General features: G+C 35.3%; 1 protein-coding gene across 2 annotated transcripts; it reads right to left on the reverse strand.

Annotated features, from left to right (window-relative positions):
* Positions 1 to 199: 199 nt before the first annotated feature.
* Positions 200 to 18,863, reverse strand: Unc-76 (fasciculation and elongation protein Unc-76). Of its 2 annotated transcripts, XM_066736874.1 has the most exons (9): positions 18,483 to 18,861; positions 16,436 to 16,694; positions 1,996 to 2,118; positions 1,758 to 1,914; positions 1,568 to 1,676; positions 1,208 to 1,470; positions 1,067 to 1,142; positions 924 to 989; positions 200 to 862 (listed from the first exon to the last, which is right to left on the reverse strand). In XM_066736874.1, the coding sequence occupies exons 1-9, from the start codon at positions 18,586 to 18,588 to the stop codon at positions 846 to 848; spliced, it is 1,176 nt and encodes a 391-aa protein (XP_066592971.1). In that variant the 5' UTR covers positions 18,589 to 18,861; the 3' UTR covers positions 200 to 845. The 2 variants fall into 2 exon arrangements, with proteins under 2 accessions (XP_066592971.1, XP_066592970.1); XM_066736873.1 differs by having other exon boundaries at positions 1,758 to 2,118; positions 18,483 to 18,863.
* Positions 18,864 to 19,072: the final 209 nt, after the last annotated feature.

Consider the following 19,072-nt stretch of genomic DNA (forward strand, 5'->3'; position numbering starts at 1 on the left):
AATTGTACTGTTATTTTTTCTTTATGTTCTAATTTATATATATATATATATATATATATTTTAAATTGCAGTACTATAAATATATAAATAAAAAATTGATTTATTCGCCAGACTGATCAGCAACTACCGTCTTAACGATATGCATGCCGCAGGAGCTTACATGTTAATCTGTATAAATAAGTAAATAATAGAAACGAAATTGTTGTTGCATTTTATTTTGTTGATTGGGACGTTAAATAGTCAATAAATTACTTTGTAAATACACAGGCATTACAATGTACATTAAATTAGTAAACTTTGTAGGTACTCTTTGACAGAAAATAACTTACGAACAGCTATTTACGAGCGTCTTGATAAATATGTATATTTATGTATAATATATATATACTAATCTCTTGTGATTTGTCTATATAATAATACATTTAAAACTCTTTATATACAAAAATTACAAAAAGGCCGAACAAATAGAAATACATGGCGGAATACAAGAAGAGCTTGATGGATAATGTTTAAAGTGCATCAAAAAACGGTCTCGTAGAACGTGAGCATGAATCTTGCGAAGTTATATGTAAAAAAATGTACAGATTATGATATATTTATATAATAATATAAATGAGGACTAGAAGAGAATATCAGGATACTTATCTAACTCTACAGTCATTATACGCAGAGTGTAATAAAATACACCTCACAAGCAAGATCAGTTGTCTTTAACGCAATAGATACGCGACATGATGACGATTGAAAGCGCACTGGCAAGAAGAAGAGAGTAAATCTTAGACTTCGTTAATTATTTCTCGTTTATCGCTGCCTCATTCTTTTTGAATAAAGCTGCGATAGACTCACTAAGTTGGACAGAGGACTGAAATAAGAAGTTTTATTATTGAAAAATCCATTTGATTGATTAATCATATATAACATACCTTTTAGTATATAATCTGTCAATAATGTAGGTACAGTTGGGCTATCCTCGCTAATTGCTTTCAGAACTGTAAATAAAAAAGAGAGTTTATAATATTAGCCTTTCAATAAATTGTTGCCTAATATATCTATTATTTTTTCTTACTCTTTATCAGAACTTGTAAAGCTTGGTTGTCTGGTGGTCCACTATCTGTGTGATATGGGATTACTGTGGTCAAATACTAAAATATAAAAAATAACTGTTTATATTATATTAAATAAATTTAATTATTAATAAACAGCTTACCTTGGATTCTTGTATAGACCTATGCTGTGGTAAAGGACTAGTACCATTTTGCATTTGGCCTCTTTTTTTCGTTACATGATGCTGTCGACGACGATTTTGTACTGCTAAAAGCAAAGAAATGAACTGATTCTTTAATTCTTTTTCGTATTCTAGCTCATCCCTAAGAGCCAGTTCTGCGATAAGAGTTTCACTTAAAGCTCCAATTAACGATTCCATTTCTCCAAGAAGTTCGGTTAGCTGACAAGTTGTAAGTTGTTTTAATTCTGCAAGAAACGAAAGAGAAATTGTGAGTTATAAAAGTAGTGATAATTTTATCTCTTATGGTTTAATAAAAACATTAATTTTATGATTAAAACACACTTTTTTCATAAAGAGGTGAGCCAAGAACTTCTCTGCTTCTTTCTAACGCCTCATCGGTGTCTAGCATATAGCCTTCCGAATCTGGTGATCTTTCCAAGGAAGGACTTTCCTGGACATAAAACAATATACGTGAGACGAATTAAATTTCATTAGAAAATTATATGTACGATTGTTAAAATCGATTACATACTTGCATTATGTCGTCTATTTCTCTTAAAACTTCTTCGGCCGTTTTCAGAGGTTCTTCAGGACTATGCGTGTCGGTGCTACTGGATAAGATTAAAGCATGCATATCTAAATCTGTCGCCACTGCTTCATCTTCACTGCTTAAATCTTCAAGTTCCGGTCTGCAAAAAAAAAAGATCTTCGTATTACAAAATAAAAAATATAATCCAAATCCGAAATGTAAATCAGCTGGAGTAAAATACCTTTCTAATGATGTCGGTGCTTCGTTTAAATTGAGGGATGGCATATGCATTTTTCTTGCATAAGAGTTACTCCAGTCGATAGGTAAAATATTGCCAAAGGTGCCAGTAATCGTCCACCACATTCTGAGAAACAAACGCAAAACCAATTCATTAATTTATTTAATTTTAGGCACACATTGACAGGATATCTATCAATCGCGATTCCATTTCTCATACGAAACAAGTATTGCATTGTAAGCATTTTATTGGAAGCACATCCATGCTGACTCGTGTTACATTTTTTCTCGCAAAATTTAATTTAGTTGAATCGGATTCTCTCGCGCGTGCTTCTACGTTACCGTCTCTAACTATGTGCATGTACCAACTATAGGCTGACTCATATCCTCCAGTAATATCGTTTGTCAACGAATAAAATGTTAGGCAGATAAGGACGTATACTGCAACGAACAAATCTACCTAATAATTCTTATATAGTAATTTTTTAAACAGAACAAGTGCGCTTTCTTCATTTAATATTCTGCAGTTTCCAGCTAATTAAATTGGTTAGAGCAAACTGCTTCTTTTACAATAATTATATAAGATTCTTCGAATGAAATATATCAATCAATATATGTGTCGTTAAAAAACTTCATTATCAATTGGTCGTTAAAAGACGTAACGATACACCTACAAGGTACGAATTATCAGTCGATAAGAAAACGGTTAGAATAACAATAAGAGAAACATTCATTAGGCCCGTACGTACAAAGAGCGGGACATTTCCAAGAAATCATTGAGTGCACTGCACTTGGTTTTCCTACTAGTGATTCATTCGGAAACGTGGGTGTTTCCGGAATATTATATTCTTCGTAACACATGGATTGTATCCGAGGTATCGGACGAAAATAAATATTCCTCGAATGTTTCATCAGTCAAAAACTATTTAATTCAAAATTAATCCATAAAATCATTGTTCATTGCGATAAAAATAAGCATTAAATTCGACAGTTTCGACGGAAATTCCTTGGGAAGTTTATGAAATCTGCAGAAACTCTTTTAGACACACATGTTTATGCTAAGTTATTATTACACTACTCCGACGGTTTAAATGTAAGCAACTTTAAAAGAGAAGTGAATCGACTTTTTCCATCTTTCTCTATAGTGTCTAAAAATTGCTTAATATATCATGAATTTTCCCAATACTTAGAACGAATGTTTATACTAACGTGTTCGCGTAAATATTTTTAGTAAAGATAAACGATATCGCAAGTATAGTGCTTAAAGAAATTTTGTTGGATACATATAAGTTTGAATTGGAAGAGACACCAGAGCACAATACTAGCTAATGTCGGGGATTAACAAATCGAGGTCAATTCGGTCCACTTGAGTTTCTCGTTAATGTTAAAAGCATTAGCTCAGTGACTTCATCCTGTCCACGTACTGTCCAATGATTGATGATTCCCTTGAAAAATTGAGACACATGAAAATTTATCAACTTGTTCGAAATAAAAGAATGCTGCACATCGAGTTTCTCAGGATGATGCTATAAATACTCGGTCGGTCATAATAATTTCCATTTTCATGCGATCAAAGAGAGGAAATAATAAAGATAAACGAGTATTTTATCAATTGTTCTACAATTTTTTATCTTTATAGAGTATCAGATGTTTCTCTCTCAACAAGAGAATTATATTTCCACGCAATTTATACAAATTTTGCATACTTATATCGAAATGACTATTTTTAATTGAAATTTACAACTTGTAGGTAAGTCAATTGTATATACCAAGCTAATACGACTATCGTAAAATAGTGCCAGTTGAAATAATGAAATAAAAGGAAGAAATGAATTGGGTCGGATGAAAGGCAGATAAATACAGGTTCACCACCGGGGAACATCCCAGCTGGGAGGGAGGGTGGGGGGGGGGGGGTGGTGATTCCAAAAGGCGCATGCGCAGCTGTATTGACGTTTTCTTGTCCAAAGGGTGGCATGGCTCGATACGAATAAAGGAGCAAAACACAGAAATCAAATTTTCATGTAGAATTCGATTCGACTGCGATTAAGATCACTTCCCGAGAACAACATTTTCATATTTAAACAGCTTTCTGACAATTTTCACATTTAACCCCATTATCGTGCATCGCTTTTATTTTCCCTCCATTACAATTGTCCCTTTTAACTTGGCATAACAATGCACTTTTTTCACAGAAAATATTAAAATTTTATCAAAGATAACAAAGAAAAAAGCAAAATAGTGGGAGAAAGGTATTTATGAAGCATCTCTGTGCTCGCACACGAGAATTATACTTTATTAGCAAAATAAACAGCACGCATTGAAACTATAACGGTCAAGTACATCAACGGTGTCCTTATCGAAATTATATCAATTCGATAGACTGAATCGATTGAAGAGAATAACGCGATAAGTTGTTTGCTAAATATAAATTAGTCGCGTTATAAAAATAATTTCTGTTAAGTGGATATTTACTTTGTTCGAGTCAGTGACCTGTCGTGTGCGCTTATATATATATATATATATATATACAGGGCGATTCATTTAACGTGACTCATGAGTCGACCGCCTGTAGGAGTGGTCATCTATTATATCGTAATAATTATCATAAAGTACAAACGGAAAGTTAAATATTTATCGGGCAATGAATCTTTCTTTTCCATAAATAATTCATCTCTCTACCTCTTTGTTGCGCTAACGAATGATAGCTGCAACAGTTTATTGAAACATTATATAGCTATCGTCAATTTAGTTTTTCTCTTCCAACCTGAATATTTGTTAAAAGAGCAGCTCGAGCATTGGCTGACGTTAAAAAATATAGGAACGCGGCTCGAGTTCAATATAGTTGGATGAAAGTTTCGTTAATGAAAAGAATTTTCTCCAGTCAAAAGGACGTTTTTCTCCCATATGTGTGTACCTCGTATAAAGAAAGAGAGAAAAAATCTTTCTTTTTAACATTGAATGGCAGGCTGACCCGAAAACCCTGCGTGCAACTTACTTTTGCCAGAGTCTTTTATGCACATCGAACGGGATTACGAACAACGCGAACCACACGTATGTACACCGGATATGCGTGGATGGACGCGCACTTCTGTGCCTTCTATGTATATATATATATATGTGTGTATTCTTTCAAAGCTAAACAGCCGCACTGCCGGAGGTTGAGTCGAGAGAGCTTCCGAGTCGATCTAGAGGGAGACACGTGCTTCTGCACGTGCCATTTTTGCCTGCCGACGATAGAAAAAAGAAGCCAACGACAAAATTACCTTTCACGAAACATCCAGATTGCCAGATAAGGCAATCAGTCGCTAACAAGATTTTAAGTAGCTGCTCGACCAGACGCACCACAAAACTCTTCAATTATTCATCCTGCGTTCGTCCACGAGAGAAGAAACCTCTGCAGCATATCACACCTCATCATCTCCAGAAGAAAACACTTATAATCCGATCAAAGTTCAGGAGCATCCCCGAACGAGTCGTTTGGAGAAAATGAGGCTGAAGTTAACCCACACTTTTAGTCCACAGTTGCGGGCGATGGTTGAGAACCACTGTAAACATCTGATTTCTCTGAAAATACGTTTTTTTTTGTATTTTCAGTAAATCAAAGGCTTCATTTAGATATGAATCAATCAATTACATTGATTTATATTTAAAAAATTAACTTTATTAATGCTTTTAACAAAAAACTAATAGAAGTTTCGGTCGATCCTTAGTTTCGGTATTTCACAAGGGAAGAAATATTTTCAATCTCATTTAGCCATACTATCTTAAAGCCCATTAAATGCTGAATAAAACAGTCTATGTTTCACGAGGGTTAGCGACTCCCTTAACATATTTTTTTAACAAAGATATAGCACTAACTACCAAATCTCACGTTCTTCGAGTTTGGGCTAAGTTTTTCCAAATGCAGGAAATTCGTTGGATTTTTTTAGACTGCATAGCCTTAAAGCCCATTAAATGTTGAATAAAACAGTCTATGTTTCACGAGGGTTAGCGACTCCCTTAACATATTTTTTTAACAAAGAAATAAGACTTTGTTATTACCAAATCTCACGTTCTTCGAGTTTGGGCTAAGTTTTTCCAAATGCTCATTTGATTTTTTTCAATTGCACAATCTTGAAGCCCATTATTTTATACAGGTATAGTGAAATGATTTTCATGAGTGTTCGCGACTCCGTTAATGTAGTTTTTTAATTAAATAAATTGAGGAACAATAATAAAATATGGTTTTAAACATAACTTTTTTTATTCTTTTTATATTTTATTTACTTTTTTTTTTTATTTTTTATTTTTTCGATTTTTAGCTTAATTTATTAAGTAGAGAGGATAATGCTGTCCTTAAGGGACGAGCAGTATTCTATCGTAATTTGGAAATCTTCAGGAGGTGTTTTCATTATGTTTAATTTTTTGAGAGTTTTACTTTTAATAGAACCTTCAAGATTTATTGGTTTATGTTTAAAACCATATTTTATTATTGTTCCTCAATTTATTTAATTAAGAAACCACATTAATGGAGTCGCGAACACTCATGAAAATCATTTCACTACCTGTATAAAATAATGGGCCTCAAGATTGTGCAATTGAAACAAATCAAATGAATTTCCGGCATTTGGAAAAACTTAGCCCAAACTCCAAAAACGTGAGGTTTGGTAGTTAGTGCTATATCTTTGTTAAAAAAAATATGTTAAGGGAGTCGCGAACCCTCATGAAACCTAGACTGTTTTATTCAGCATTTAATGGGCTTTAAGATAGTATGGCTAAATGAGATTGAAAATATTTCTTCCCGTGTGAAATACCGAAACTAAGGATCGACCGAAACTTCTATTATCTTTTTGTTAAAAGCATTAATAAAGTTAATTTTTTAAATATAAATCAATGTAATTGATTGATTTATATCTAAATGAAGCCCTTGATTTACTGAAAATACAAAAAAAAAAAACGTATTTTCAGAGAAATCAGATGTTTACAGTGGTTCTCAACCATCGCCCGTAACAGTGGGCTAAAAGTGTGGGCTAACTTCAGCCTTTGTTCAGCCTCATCTGAAGAAAAGTGCTCTAAATGCTAAAGAAGAAAACCTTTTCGTTTGTAACTGGCAATCTTTTAGTCTCCTGCACATAGCGATGCCACCTCTCTCTCTCTCTCTCTCTCTCTTACAGTTATGCCTCTGATTGGTATACAAAGCATAAAGAAATTGAGAGTGAAACGTTCAAATCTGACCGCGCGATGTCTATATAATTTATCTCTGGCGAGTCACTTTGAGAATTGATTGGCTCAAAAGTGCGCCAAGTATGTAGGAAATGACGTCTGGCACATGGAGCTAATTGAGATGCGTCACGACTCGACTCTGGCGTCCTTTTTTCTTATCCCGCAGTTGTTGGCCGTCGCCATATGCACGCGTATGACGAGCAAGGTCGACGAAACGTTAGAACATTAATTTTGCCTACGACATAATTCACGCGTTTATAGCTACGTTTCCTGCCTCCAAAAGCGTCAAGCTCTACACTTTTTTTCTTTTCATATAATTTAGATATCACTTTCCATCGTTACGTTCTCAATTTATCAATCAATGCCATCGTTGGTCCGTTTGAAACTCGGGACGAAATCTCTACTAAGAAAATGTTAAAGAGGGGAAAAAACGAAAGGGGAAACAACGAGTTGTCGCGAAATTCACGCTCGCACGATTATCGCGAAGCAATAAGAAATTCAATTGTGGTGGGAAAGGGGCATACGCGGAATGTCTGGAGATGGCGACTACTATAATTTTGCGTCAGTAATTTTATAGTCAGACAAGTGACGACGAGATTGAGTTTTAACCACCGCTTCGGGAGAGAGAAAAAATAAAATAATATTACATTGTAATTGGAAAATTCATGCTTATTACACGTTGTCGAGCGAAACCCGCCCCCTTTATGTCAATTTGATACAACATTTCAATTAATAATAACGTAAATATAGTATATATATATATATATATTTATGAAACAATTAAATTATCCCAGCAACAAAGTTGAATAATTACGATTAGTTCGCTGATCGAGCGTCAATCGTGAAATTTCTTACAAATTCAATGCGAAATCTATCACAATTTTGTACAAGAGTTATTTGTGAGTGAGATAAATAAAAGAGAAAATTATAAATAGCAGACAATTTGTATAAATAAAGCGTGAAATTTTGCATTGTGTATTAAGTGCATGGTAAGAGAAGAAATGTGCTCGACTTCAAAGCACAATTATTATTGGTTTGTTTATCGACGAAAATGGCTTTAAGAGTGTATAGGATGCACACAAGGCGCGTGGTTGCTGCTGCTGCTTCATGGACAATGGACTTCAAACAACTTTTGCCGGTCCCCGTGCGTTGCTTTACGTCGCGGAAGATACGATAATTTCGCGCTTCGTTGGGTTTCACCTGCGACAATTCATGCTCGTTAGAACGTGCACCTTCCTAAACACCTTGAATTTGTAAATTGTTATTTTTCTCTTTCTCTTCTGTTTTTTTTTTTTTTTTTTTCATATAAACAAAACATCACGCTATATATGTATAGGTAATCCACTGGTTAAAATAACATGTGGATCGTGAACATTAAATACTCGTTTAACTTCGTAAATAGAAGAGACATAACTTTTTTGCACAAGATCTTTTCGAAGCTCCTTTTGATTTGCATTAAAAAAGGTCTTATAGAAAAAATTGATATCTTTTTTAGTTGCAAAGATATGAACAGGATTTTGTGTAAATATTCTTGATCGCGTTTCTGGCGAAGCCTATATAGGAAATCCAATGTCATTAATCCCTTTGTGGACAAAATATTTTAAAAGAAGGAGAAAAGAAACAATTCCCATAGGAAATATCCATTCGAACATTTTAGTACCGCATAAAGAAACTATCTAATTTGTAAATCCTTGCTAATTTGACGTTTAACAGTAGCGGTTAGACTCGTGCTTGAGATAAAATGACAATTAAAGAGAATTACTCACTTCTACTTTGAGAGACGAGTCTTTTGGGTGTATTTACTGAAAGATAATAAACAATTAAGAGCTCTCCAGTGTTTTATGAACTAACCGTGGTTCATAAAAATCTTGTACGTAACAAAGCGTTCATTTATTTCAACGACTCATAGAATTCCTCGCTGACCCTTGTGTTGCAGCATACTTTCGAGCATTTCACGGTATCTGGTCGAAGGTATTGACAGGAAGAACGGTGCTGCATGGGAGTCGGTAGGTCAGGGGATTGAGCTAGGTACTCCAAGCCTGGAGCAAAAAAAATAGTCCATTACATATCTTCTTCGCTCGAGAGATAAGCTTAAAACGACAACGCGAGCACCAGATGCATGGTGCACACGAAGCAACGGATATTACAAAATTTGCTTCATTCATTTAAGTACGCGGTAATAAATAAAAGCTCGAGTCTTTTCGATCCAATTTGTGTGTGTGTGTGTCTTGATAAAGTAGCGAATGGCAAATGAATAAAGACAATTTTATAACGTGCCTTATTCCTATGAATTTAAGAATGATAGTTTAAATGCCACGAATGAAATGTAGCATTGTCGAATACTATTTAGCAATGTTAATCGAGTGCTCGATATAAAAACTTGTTAAATCAATGCTTGCATCAAGAGGATTACAATGCTCGAAATTGAAGGGAGATCACTCTAAACGCGTAACAGAGCTCGAAGATGTTATTTTTTAATTATAACAATAACTCGATCCACTAGGCCTTGGGGCTGGTTGAAACTCGAAACGTAATACTCGTAACGTAAAAAAGGAAACGTTATGGAGTATGAAGTGGTTAACAACGCAAGAGTGGAGAGTTTGCACAATTAAAATACACGTTTGCAGCACACATGCATTTACAGAGAGAAAGCTTTGGATCTCGCAAACGTCACGCAGAGAGTACTCGCAGTGGCACACTTTTCACAGCTGAAAAATCGATACCGATCATGCAACCAAACATTGCTGGCTTTTATTTAACCTAATAATTAAAAATCTACACTCGTCCGATTGATTACAAAATTAACCAGCTGGATGAGCAAGGATGCACATTATAGCTGTTTATATTATTATTATTTGCAGTAAAGCAACATCAAGTTTTTTAATCAAATAAATTCTCCGTCAATTAACTGATCGGTATAAAAATATTCGTAAGTAGCTGGGCGTTATGAAAACAAACAATTAAGCGGAAAACCCAGAGCTCTGGGTAAATTGAAGAGGAGAGTATTGATGTTGGTTATAAATGTAAAGAAGAATAAAAAAGTTTTTTGAGGAAATAACGAGCTACATTGTGAAAGCTATTTACGTGTTTCAGCAGGATATTTAGATGATGAAAAAATTCTCCACAGTCTATATTTACTCTGGATTTAATATAACAGCACACAGATGCGAGAGATACAGTAATCAAGATTTCTATTTTAATCGTTGGATCAACATAATTGCCATTCGTGCGCGATTCGGCAGTTTTTCTCGAGCTGCAGGGAGCACCTATACCATTGACCTCGATGCACGTGTAAGGTGATTTTGCGCGATTGTCTTGGAAAACGTTGTTGGCATAAGGGTAACGTATGCGCCGCCTGAGTAATGATAATGGAAACCTTATAGAAGCCGCTTTGTGAGTTCCGTTCGTTTGGCACTCTAGCAGATTATCCGCAGCAGGTGAAGTTGTTTGTATACAACGACGGGAAGAAAAAAGACAGAACGCGCGCGCCTGCTGAAATCAATGTCTCAACGCATTTTTTTTTTTTTTTTTTTTTTTAGTCATTTCTTATCGACCATTCGCCCACCCTTGATACGCATAGTGCAAATTTACCTGCTTTTAATATCACGCTTCCGAATTATTACAATAGATCTACGAAACTAAGCCGTTTGCCAATATTTTCCTGCATTTCCATTTTTTATGAAAAAATATCATAACTCTAAAATAGCACTGTAATCCAAGTGTAATTTTAAACAAATCAACTGTTATTTATAACGCGCATTCTTATCGCGTTATGAAGTTTACGCAATAAAAGCTGATAAGCATAAAAAATATAACGTACAATCGTATATATTATATATTGATTAAGGAATAAATTGAAAAGCTATAAGCGCAATAAATTAATATATTTGCCACGCAGGAATAATCTGTATCTGTAAGCTATTAATCGCCCTGCTTCCATTGAAAAGTGGACTGCGATCGTTTACAAGGTTGGTTGATTTATAACACGTTATTTATATATTACATGTGCGAGAGAAGGAATTTCTAAATGTCGTACATGACACTGTGCTCATGTACACCCAGATTGAGATGTCGGATTTAAACCTGCCTTGTCTCCGTTTAACAGCCTTTTTACAATGTACAGATAAGCGCAATGTTGACAAGCGCCAGTTAAATTAACATTTGAAAGAAGATGAGGAGCTGTGTGCAAAATTTAACCTCCATATAATATTGTATTTTCCACATCGAAACCTTAAAGCCCGATCGTTTCATAAAGCGTACGGTTGAACGCTATGGGGGGGGGTTTAATTTTCAGCCAAACCGGTTTTCGCAGATTTCGATGGTTGGCTGAAAAGAATACGCGTAAAAAGTGTTGTACGCTCCGACAGCAGGCAGGTAGAGCTGCTTGTGCATATGTGGCACCAGAGAACAGTTGATTAGGTGTAATATTGCATAATTAAATTATTCATAAAAGTCTTAAACGATGTTTAAGAGATAAGTATATTGAATGGCAGATTTTGCTGGAAGATTGTAACAGATTTTTCTTGAAATTTTTCTTAATAACTCCACTTTACGTACTTTAAAGGACTGTACTAGTGTAAATGCTGAAAATTTAGGTAAATTTGAGGATTTTTTGTAAAGAAAAATATGTCATTGAATAATTTAAAACAGTGAGGATTTATTGACCTATAAATTAACTATATCATATAATTTTTTTGTAGAAAAATATTGTAATGGGGCGACTTATGCTGTATCTTCGTGACGTTTAAAAAAACGCTCGACAACTTCTAACATAATTCCGATAACTGGAGTGGCTAAAATAAGAAAGAAATTACGTAAAACAAGAAGGTAGATCCTCGTACAATGATGCAAGATTTGTTAAAAATACTAAAATCTGATGAAATGGCAGATTTTTAAAAAATTTGTTAATTTCTTCGATGATGAGAGAATTATTATCCAATCAAAAATATCATACGTCGTCGTAGAATAAATATATTTGAGAATACTCGGTTAAAATTTTTCAAGTCAATCGGATAACTGCTGTTTGAGTCAGTGAAGCCAGACTGAGTCTAAACTGTCCCCCCATTTTGACATCCAAGCCCATACATTTGTATAAGCTGGGAGGCCAAAGTGGGGGGGTCCATTTAAACCCAAACTGGCTTCACTGTTTTCATTTAGAATATATGGCAGCAAATTTTAAAAATACCGTTTGGAGGAACACGCGTTTAAAATTTAAGATTCTGTGGCGGTAAATGGCTCCAAAACACCTTTAAATGGCAACATTGTTATGCAGCAGTCGCGCGTACACAAGTATATTTCCTAATATAATGCTGATGTTCTATTTACGATGGCGAAAGATCGACGGTAGCAATAGCGCAAATACGTTAGAACCAACCTCCACCTTCGGGTAGTTAGACCGTTTCTTATATACCTGCGAGCGGTTGCGCTCTTTAAAAGGCCAACATTCGAAAAATATTCTAGATATATCACCTTCAATTTTTAACATGATATTTTTTCCAGTAAAAATTACCAAAAAAAGGCAGAAAAATCGATTTTTTGAAAATGTCAAACTAATAATATAGCCTTTAAACTCAATTCTACTATCACTGATACACTGTTTTTTAGATTCGTTATTAAGGTGACTCTATATTAAAATGATCAAATCTGCAGATTTAAATGATAGTAAAAACTATTGTTCTTGATATTTTCATAAATAAATTAGTATGATTTAAATTAGAAGTTACCGAATTTATTTAGAAATTAATAATGTTTGTGTGTGTGAAGTCTCGTACTTGAATGAGAACAATATATGGAAACCATGCGACTGCATGGGTAATCTATAACAATTGAAATACTTAAAATCTGCAGATCAAATAAATTGACAGGATATCGATAGTTACAAATATTCATTTTTAGGAAAATGTTGAAAAGGTTGAAAAATACATTCAGCCGAATGAAATTAAAAGAGATATTTTTATCACTCGTGCATGGAAAGTGCCTGATTTCAGCATAGTTTTTGGGATCGAAAATGAATATTTTCATGCCAGTATAGCCGCGCATGCGCAGTAGAGGTTAACTTCACTTTCGGCCCGATACTTTCCTCTCTAGGGTAGAAAATGACTACTTTCCTACCAAGGGACAAAAGTGTAGTACTTCCCACACGGGCTGAATATAGTTACTATTGACCATATGAGAAATTAAATAAGAAGGATTATATTTCATTGTCATAAAAAAACTAATAAACTCCGAATAAGATTATCCAAAATATAATATAAATTATAATGCAGAATTAGAGTGACTATATTTATTTTTTTACACATAATAATTTTATTTATTTTTATTTTAGGGGGCTCCGCTCCCTGCACCCAATCGGGGGCTGCGCCCCCGAACCCCCCGCTCCCCTCCCTTCCCTTCTTAGAATCACTGCCTTCGAAAACCTGCATGTACCCTTTTACGTACTCATTCATTTATCATTTCATTCACTCTTTACTTATAATTAATTCATACTGAACAATTTATTAATACATGACAAATCTGTAATGCACTCGTGATAAAAAATATCGTTTGTTACTCGGGACTACTTGACAATTGTACTCGTGTGATGGCAGCCCTCGCTTCGCTCGTGCTGCCAACTTCACACTCGTTCACAATCGTCAACTTTCGTCCCTTGTAACAAAATCTACTATTGTTTCACAAACTATACGAAATATAGCTATTACATTTAATATTTCTGGGAACTACGTAAGTCAATTGAGCAAAATTCACATAATATAATAATTAAAATACCGTTATTGTTAATGGAATTTCGTTTGAATTATTATTGAAAATCATATTTTAAATTAATGAATGCTTGCAAAACGTTTTCATTGTGATTTAAAAATATTGTTATTCTGCATATTCGTTTGACCTCAGAATTTCAATAGAATTACCTCAAGCTACCATAATTAGTGAAAATAAGGCAAAATATAAGGTAAGACGAAAATTAAACCGAGTGCTGACCGAAGCAGTTATTGGATGCTTCAAAAATGTCAGTAATTTGTGTTTTTAATTGACGATCCAAACTTTTCTTTTCCATTCTAAAATGCTGGATCAATCTCCATTTCGTAACGTGTGTCTTGTTTAGAATACCTTATAGTCGGATGCATTAACCGAGTTTTGTTTTAAACGTCCCTTGTAAGTTTTCTCATTCTAAACTATTCCAGCAACGGAACATTGTAGTCAACCAGAACAAATGCAGCACCGAGTAAATTATATTGTAACATCCCAAGTAAATAAAAAAATACTCTGAAGCACAACGAATTTGTGAATAAGAAATAAATAACGAGAACACTAAATAGGAACAAAAAATCCACTTTTACACATTCAACCTTTTAAAAAGATACTTATAGCAGGCTATACTTGAACACTTCAATTGCAGTTTTAGCACAGACCCTTTTTATTCAGTTAGGAAGGAAATATATTGTAAAAGCTTTAAACAATTGCACATTTCTCTTTCATAAATGGTTAAAATATATCTCCAAGATCATATTCCTACAGTCTTAAAGTAAAATTCAAAAAATGTATCAAGTTATAACCATAAATGTGTCGCGCTACGCGAACAACACTAATGCTCCGCGGCACGTAAGTATATATATATACGAAAGACTAAAACTTTAAACCTCTTTCTCTCAAAGCGTACTTTTCATCATTTACGGCAGTCTCATTTGAAGACTATTCAACCGATCTTTATGAAAATTTTTAGCAGTGCTTTATAATGTTATTACCTCGTACGTGAACCAAACTGTTTTTACATATTTATAAACAAAACATTAGTTTTAAGCAATAAAAATTCAGAAAAACAGGAGCAGAATTAAATCTTTTTGTTCAAAAGCGTATAACTTTTAAAAACTCAAAGAATTGTCAAATTTCGCAAGTTCAAATAGAAACTGTACATGTAAGTATAATAAATTTATATGTTGTATTTTAATTTCAGATAAATAATTGGAATATGAGGAATGTACGCAATTTTGAGAAGCGGGCGTTGCGCCGCTACAAAGATTTGCGAAAAAGTTAGCCATTTTGTATTAAAAAAGAAAAGTTTTTTTTTTAGATAAAGTTATAAACTATTATACACATGAATTTCGAACATTTAGAATCGAGTTTTGTGTATAAATAAAAAAATTGAAAATCATCCATTTTTTAAACTTTTGAATGTATTTCCCCCCTTAAACTCTGTTCTTACGTTTATTTTGCTACATTTCCTTCAAAGCTTTTCCGTAATTATATTATACGGGGTAAGAACTAAACATAATAGTTAGGAATGATAATTCTCTAAGGAAATAAGATAGATTGCGCCGATCAAACGATAGGGCAGCGTGTGGATTTCAAACGCATACAAATAAGTATCACTGCCATCGAGATTATTATCTTATACAACAAGTTTGTCCGCCACAATTTCAGAAAAACCTTTTAATTTAATTAAATTTTAATGAGAAAATATTCGACGTGATTTAAAAATATTTTATTAATGTTATTAAATGAATCATTCTAGAAACGTAAAGAGTCATTTATTAATTAATATAGACATGAATATTTGAAAAAGAATAGAATTTTCTATGGGAAATTTTCTGCAGGACACTCGATTGGAAATATTTAAAGCTTTGACAGAATCAAATCGGTAAAATTAGTTGCGAATACTCAAGCGTCCAATATATAGACCAATATGGCTAGAAAGCATCCGCATAAATGATTTAAATCTTTCTTGTTGATAATATAAATATATACGGTATGTACACGATAAGTATATAAACATAAATAAATATTTTAAAGGTTTATCGGTAACAAAAGAATATTATAATGTTGCAAATTGAAAGGTCGGAAAATAATGTTCATCCAACAGTTAATTTGAGCTTACTCAAACCTTTCAGTCTTATTTAATTCTACACGAATGTGTAAAATATTAGTTGCCTCATATTATTCATTGCAATTCATGACTATGCACTTTTATGATCTGTCCCCGAGAGAAGTGATACGATCGAAAGAATGAAATGCAAGGCGATTAATGCATTCGAGATGCAACAATACCCAATTAAATTCATAATTTAAACCTTGGATATGGTTTTGGATACCTAAACGAACAGAACCATGAGTCATACGTTAACAGAAAATAATGCATGGAAAATCGTAATAGAACGAAGGTTTCACAGTTTCCTGTAAAATTGAAATTTGTAATTCGCGTATTGTCCGTAAAATGAAAACAATTCTATTATGAAATGTATACTTACTGGCACTCATTCATGATCTCCTCCTGCGTTCGCACCTGAACGGGAGCTAGTGATTCGACATCGGTTCCATAGTCGCGGAAGCACGACGTTATTTTTTCGTCAAATGTGTTAACGAGGTCCTCCAGGCTACCACTGAAAGGGCTGAATGTGCCTTCTTGAAGAATGTCCACGCTTCCATTGTTGTCCAACGTCGCTGGCTGCTCATTGTCGTTGCAATTCTCGCTAAAAGTGGTCTCTATACTGGTATCCAGCAGTTGCTCTAAATTCCCACACAAAGAAATCCATGGATTAATGTTTGATACAGCGATTAAAAAGTAATTATGACGCTTAATAGAGCAGAGAGAGAGAGAGAGAGAGAGAGAGAGAGAGAGAGAGAGCAAATCTTTTCAATTTACATTGAATGCAATTGGTGTGCGGTTATCTCTCGGGACTTCCGATGGCCCTTCAAAACTTTCCCAGCCACAAGCTACGATTCGTGCAATGAGATTCCAGCGCAAATTTCTAAATAGTGATTTTATTCGTTTCTGTATTACAGAAATCGTGTTCGATAAAAAATGTCCTACGATTGTTGTGGGTAATTTCTGCAGGTTTTTTGAAAAGAATATTTTATCGAAGAAAAAATTTAATCCATTGACACGGTGGAATGACGGAAAAGTAGGTTAAAGGAAATAGCCCGAAATGCCAAACTGATTCTTTGAAATTGCCAGAAATATACTTTTCCTCGTGGTGTAATTAAAGCAAATAGTACTATAGAGAGCATTTGTGGTGTAAGAGAGTTTCTGCGGTGACAGCATTATAGTTTTACGATTTCACGAAAACTGATATGCCTATACGGAATATTGTAACGGAAGATCACATAACCAAGCATGCAAGAAAACATTAGACTTTAGTTGGAGCTGGGATGGCGAAGGTCAGCATGACAGATGCTCTCCTCTTCTGTTTCTGCTTCTATTTCTACTATACCCTATACCTGCTACTACCACCACTACCACTAATCCGCTTTTTCACTTTTAAGAACACACGTACACGTGCGTAGGTAGAGGAAGAAATACGCGTTGAGCTAGACGCATCTTCGTTAAGAATGCGCGCGTTTCCTCTGATTCCCTCTATACTTATTTCGAAACGACGAACCATTACATGTGGCCGCATTTTTCATCCAAACGAGAAAATTCTTAGATGCCCTCTGGATACGCGACAGTGAAAGAACTTTTATTTCAAATCGATACCTCCTGTCCCCCCCCCCCCCCACCCCCCCTGCTCTTCTTCGCAACCCCCTCCACCCCCCTCCCATAAAACATTCATCATGGCAAATTCGAGAATTTTGGCAGAATTCCTCATCCGTTGCACGGGCTTATCCCTCCCGACCCAGAAACTGTAGGACTTTGCGACAAATCCTTACAAATCTTCGAGAATAAAAAACTACACTGCTGAATATTATATATTTTGCTGACAACGTGTTTTTACATTATCAACGACAGTTTAATTGATCTTTGCACTTGGAACACAGCTGCGAGAATCGCCCCATCAACTTTTACACTGAGCCTCTTCGCTTTAACGATCAAACTACGGTGAAACGTCCCGCAATTTCGATTCCCACACACCAATACCAAGTTCTATAGCTAAATAAGGCAAAGCGCCTTGTGTTTGTCACGCATCGGTATTTTTATTGGTTAAGCTGTTTGACCAAAACGTACACTTGGCTTACAGAACGATAAAGTAAACTTTTGTGATGTTTGTTCGGAGCTAATAATCACCAATACTGAGAATAAATAAGCAAACGCGTGTAAGTATTATTGTGCGAGCACGAGTATATTTACAGTGCAGGATAATACAAGAGAGAAGGAATATAGGTATAGGAGCACGGTTCGAAGGACAGAGAGGTAGATTTTTGCGTTGGGGAAAAAGGGGGTTCGTGGATTCGGGTGGGACTAATAATACAAGGAGGTGCTGTATGGAAGGAGACAGGTGGAAAGAGGAAAAAAAGAAAGGAGAGTAGTATATAACCTTGCCGTTTAAGGGCTTGTCTGGGAAAAGCGAGTTGGCGCACCTGTCAGGAGGTTCATGTTTTTCAGGCTGGCCGTGTCCTCTTCTTCGAAACGCGCAAGGGGTGCCTCGAACTTTAACTCGGCAATCTTGCCCGCCATGTCCCTCATTATTGACCGTTGGGAAGAATAACCTAGCCGAATCTCTGCCGAGGATTTTGCACTGGGAAGAAAAACCGAGGCTCGCGTCCTCGATTCCCTCGGGTTAATTTTATTGATAAAAGCCCGGGAGTGGAGAAGAAGGTCGCCGTTGCCAATTGGTTCGACGAGTAACCCAACCAAACTGGCAGAGCGACCAGACACACACGCAGACACGCACCACACCAAGGATCTTCGACACGCGACTTCTGGCAACCGACTGTCGCGAGTGTCGTCGAGTCGACTGACTTGTCTTACACACGCGCAGAAGCCACCACGGAGAGTGGCGCACAGAGGGGTCTACTCTCTCCATCTCTTTCTCCCTCAGCGTATATTCGCCAATAGCCGACGCCACAGAATGAAGAAGATTGGCCGTTACCATGGTAACCGCTGCCTTCTCTCGTCAGCATCGCGCGCATAACGATGCTTGCTGCGCGCGCGATCATTTTCCTTTCTT

The sequence above is a fragment of the Prorops nasuta genome, unplaced genomic scaffold (genome assembly GCF_024137725.1).
Source record: "Prorops nasuta isolate Cenicafe-Biocafe unplaced genomic scaffold, Cenicafe_Pnas_1.2 PNAS00016, whole genome shotgun sequence".
NCBI classification, from domain to species: domain Eukaryota; kingdom Metazoa; phylum Arthropoda; class Insecta; order Hymenoptera; family Bethylidae; genus Prorops; species Prorops nasuta.

Bases quoted from the DNA above. Each gene is read 5' to 3' on its own strand.
- Unc-76 (XM_066736873.1), bottom strand. From the start codon at position 18,588: ATGAGGGACATGGCGGGCAAGATTGCCGAGTTAAAGTTCGAGGCACCC. The intron at 16,695-18,482 runs GTGCGCCAACTC...GTGGGAATTTAG, and splicing joins AAACATGAACCTCCTGACAG to AGCAACTGCTGGATACCAGT. The intron at 1,677-1,757 runs GTATGTAATCGA...TTTTATGTCCAG, and splicing joins AAATAGACGACATAATGCAA to GAAAGTCCTTCCTTGGAAAG.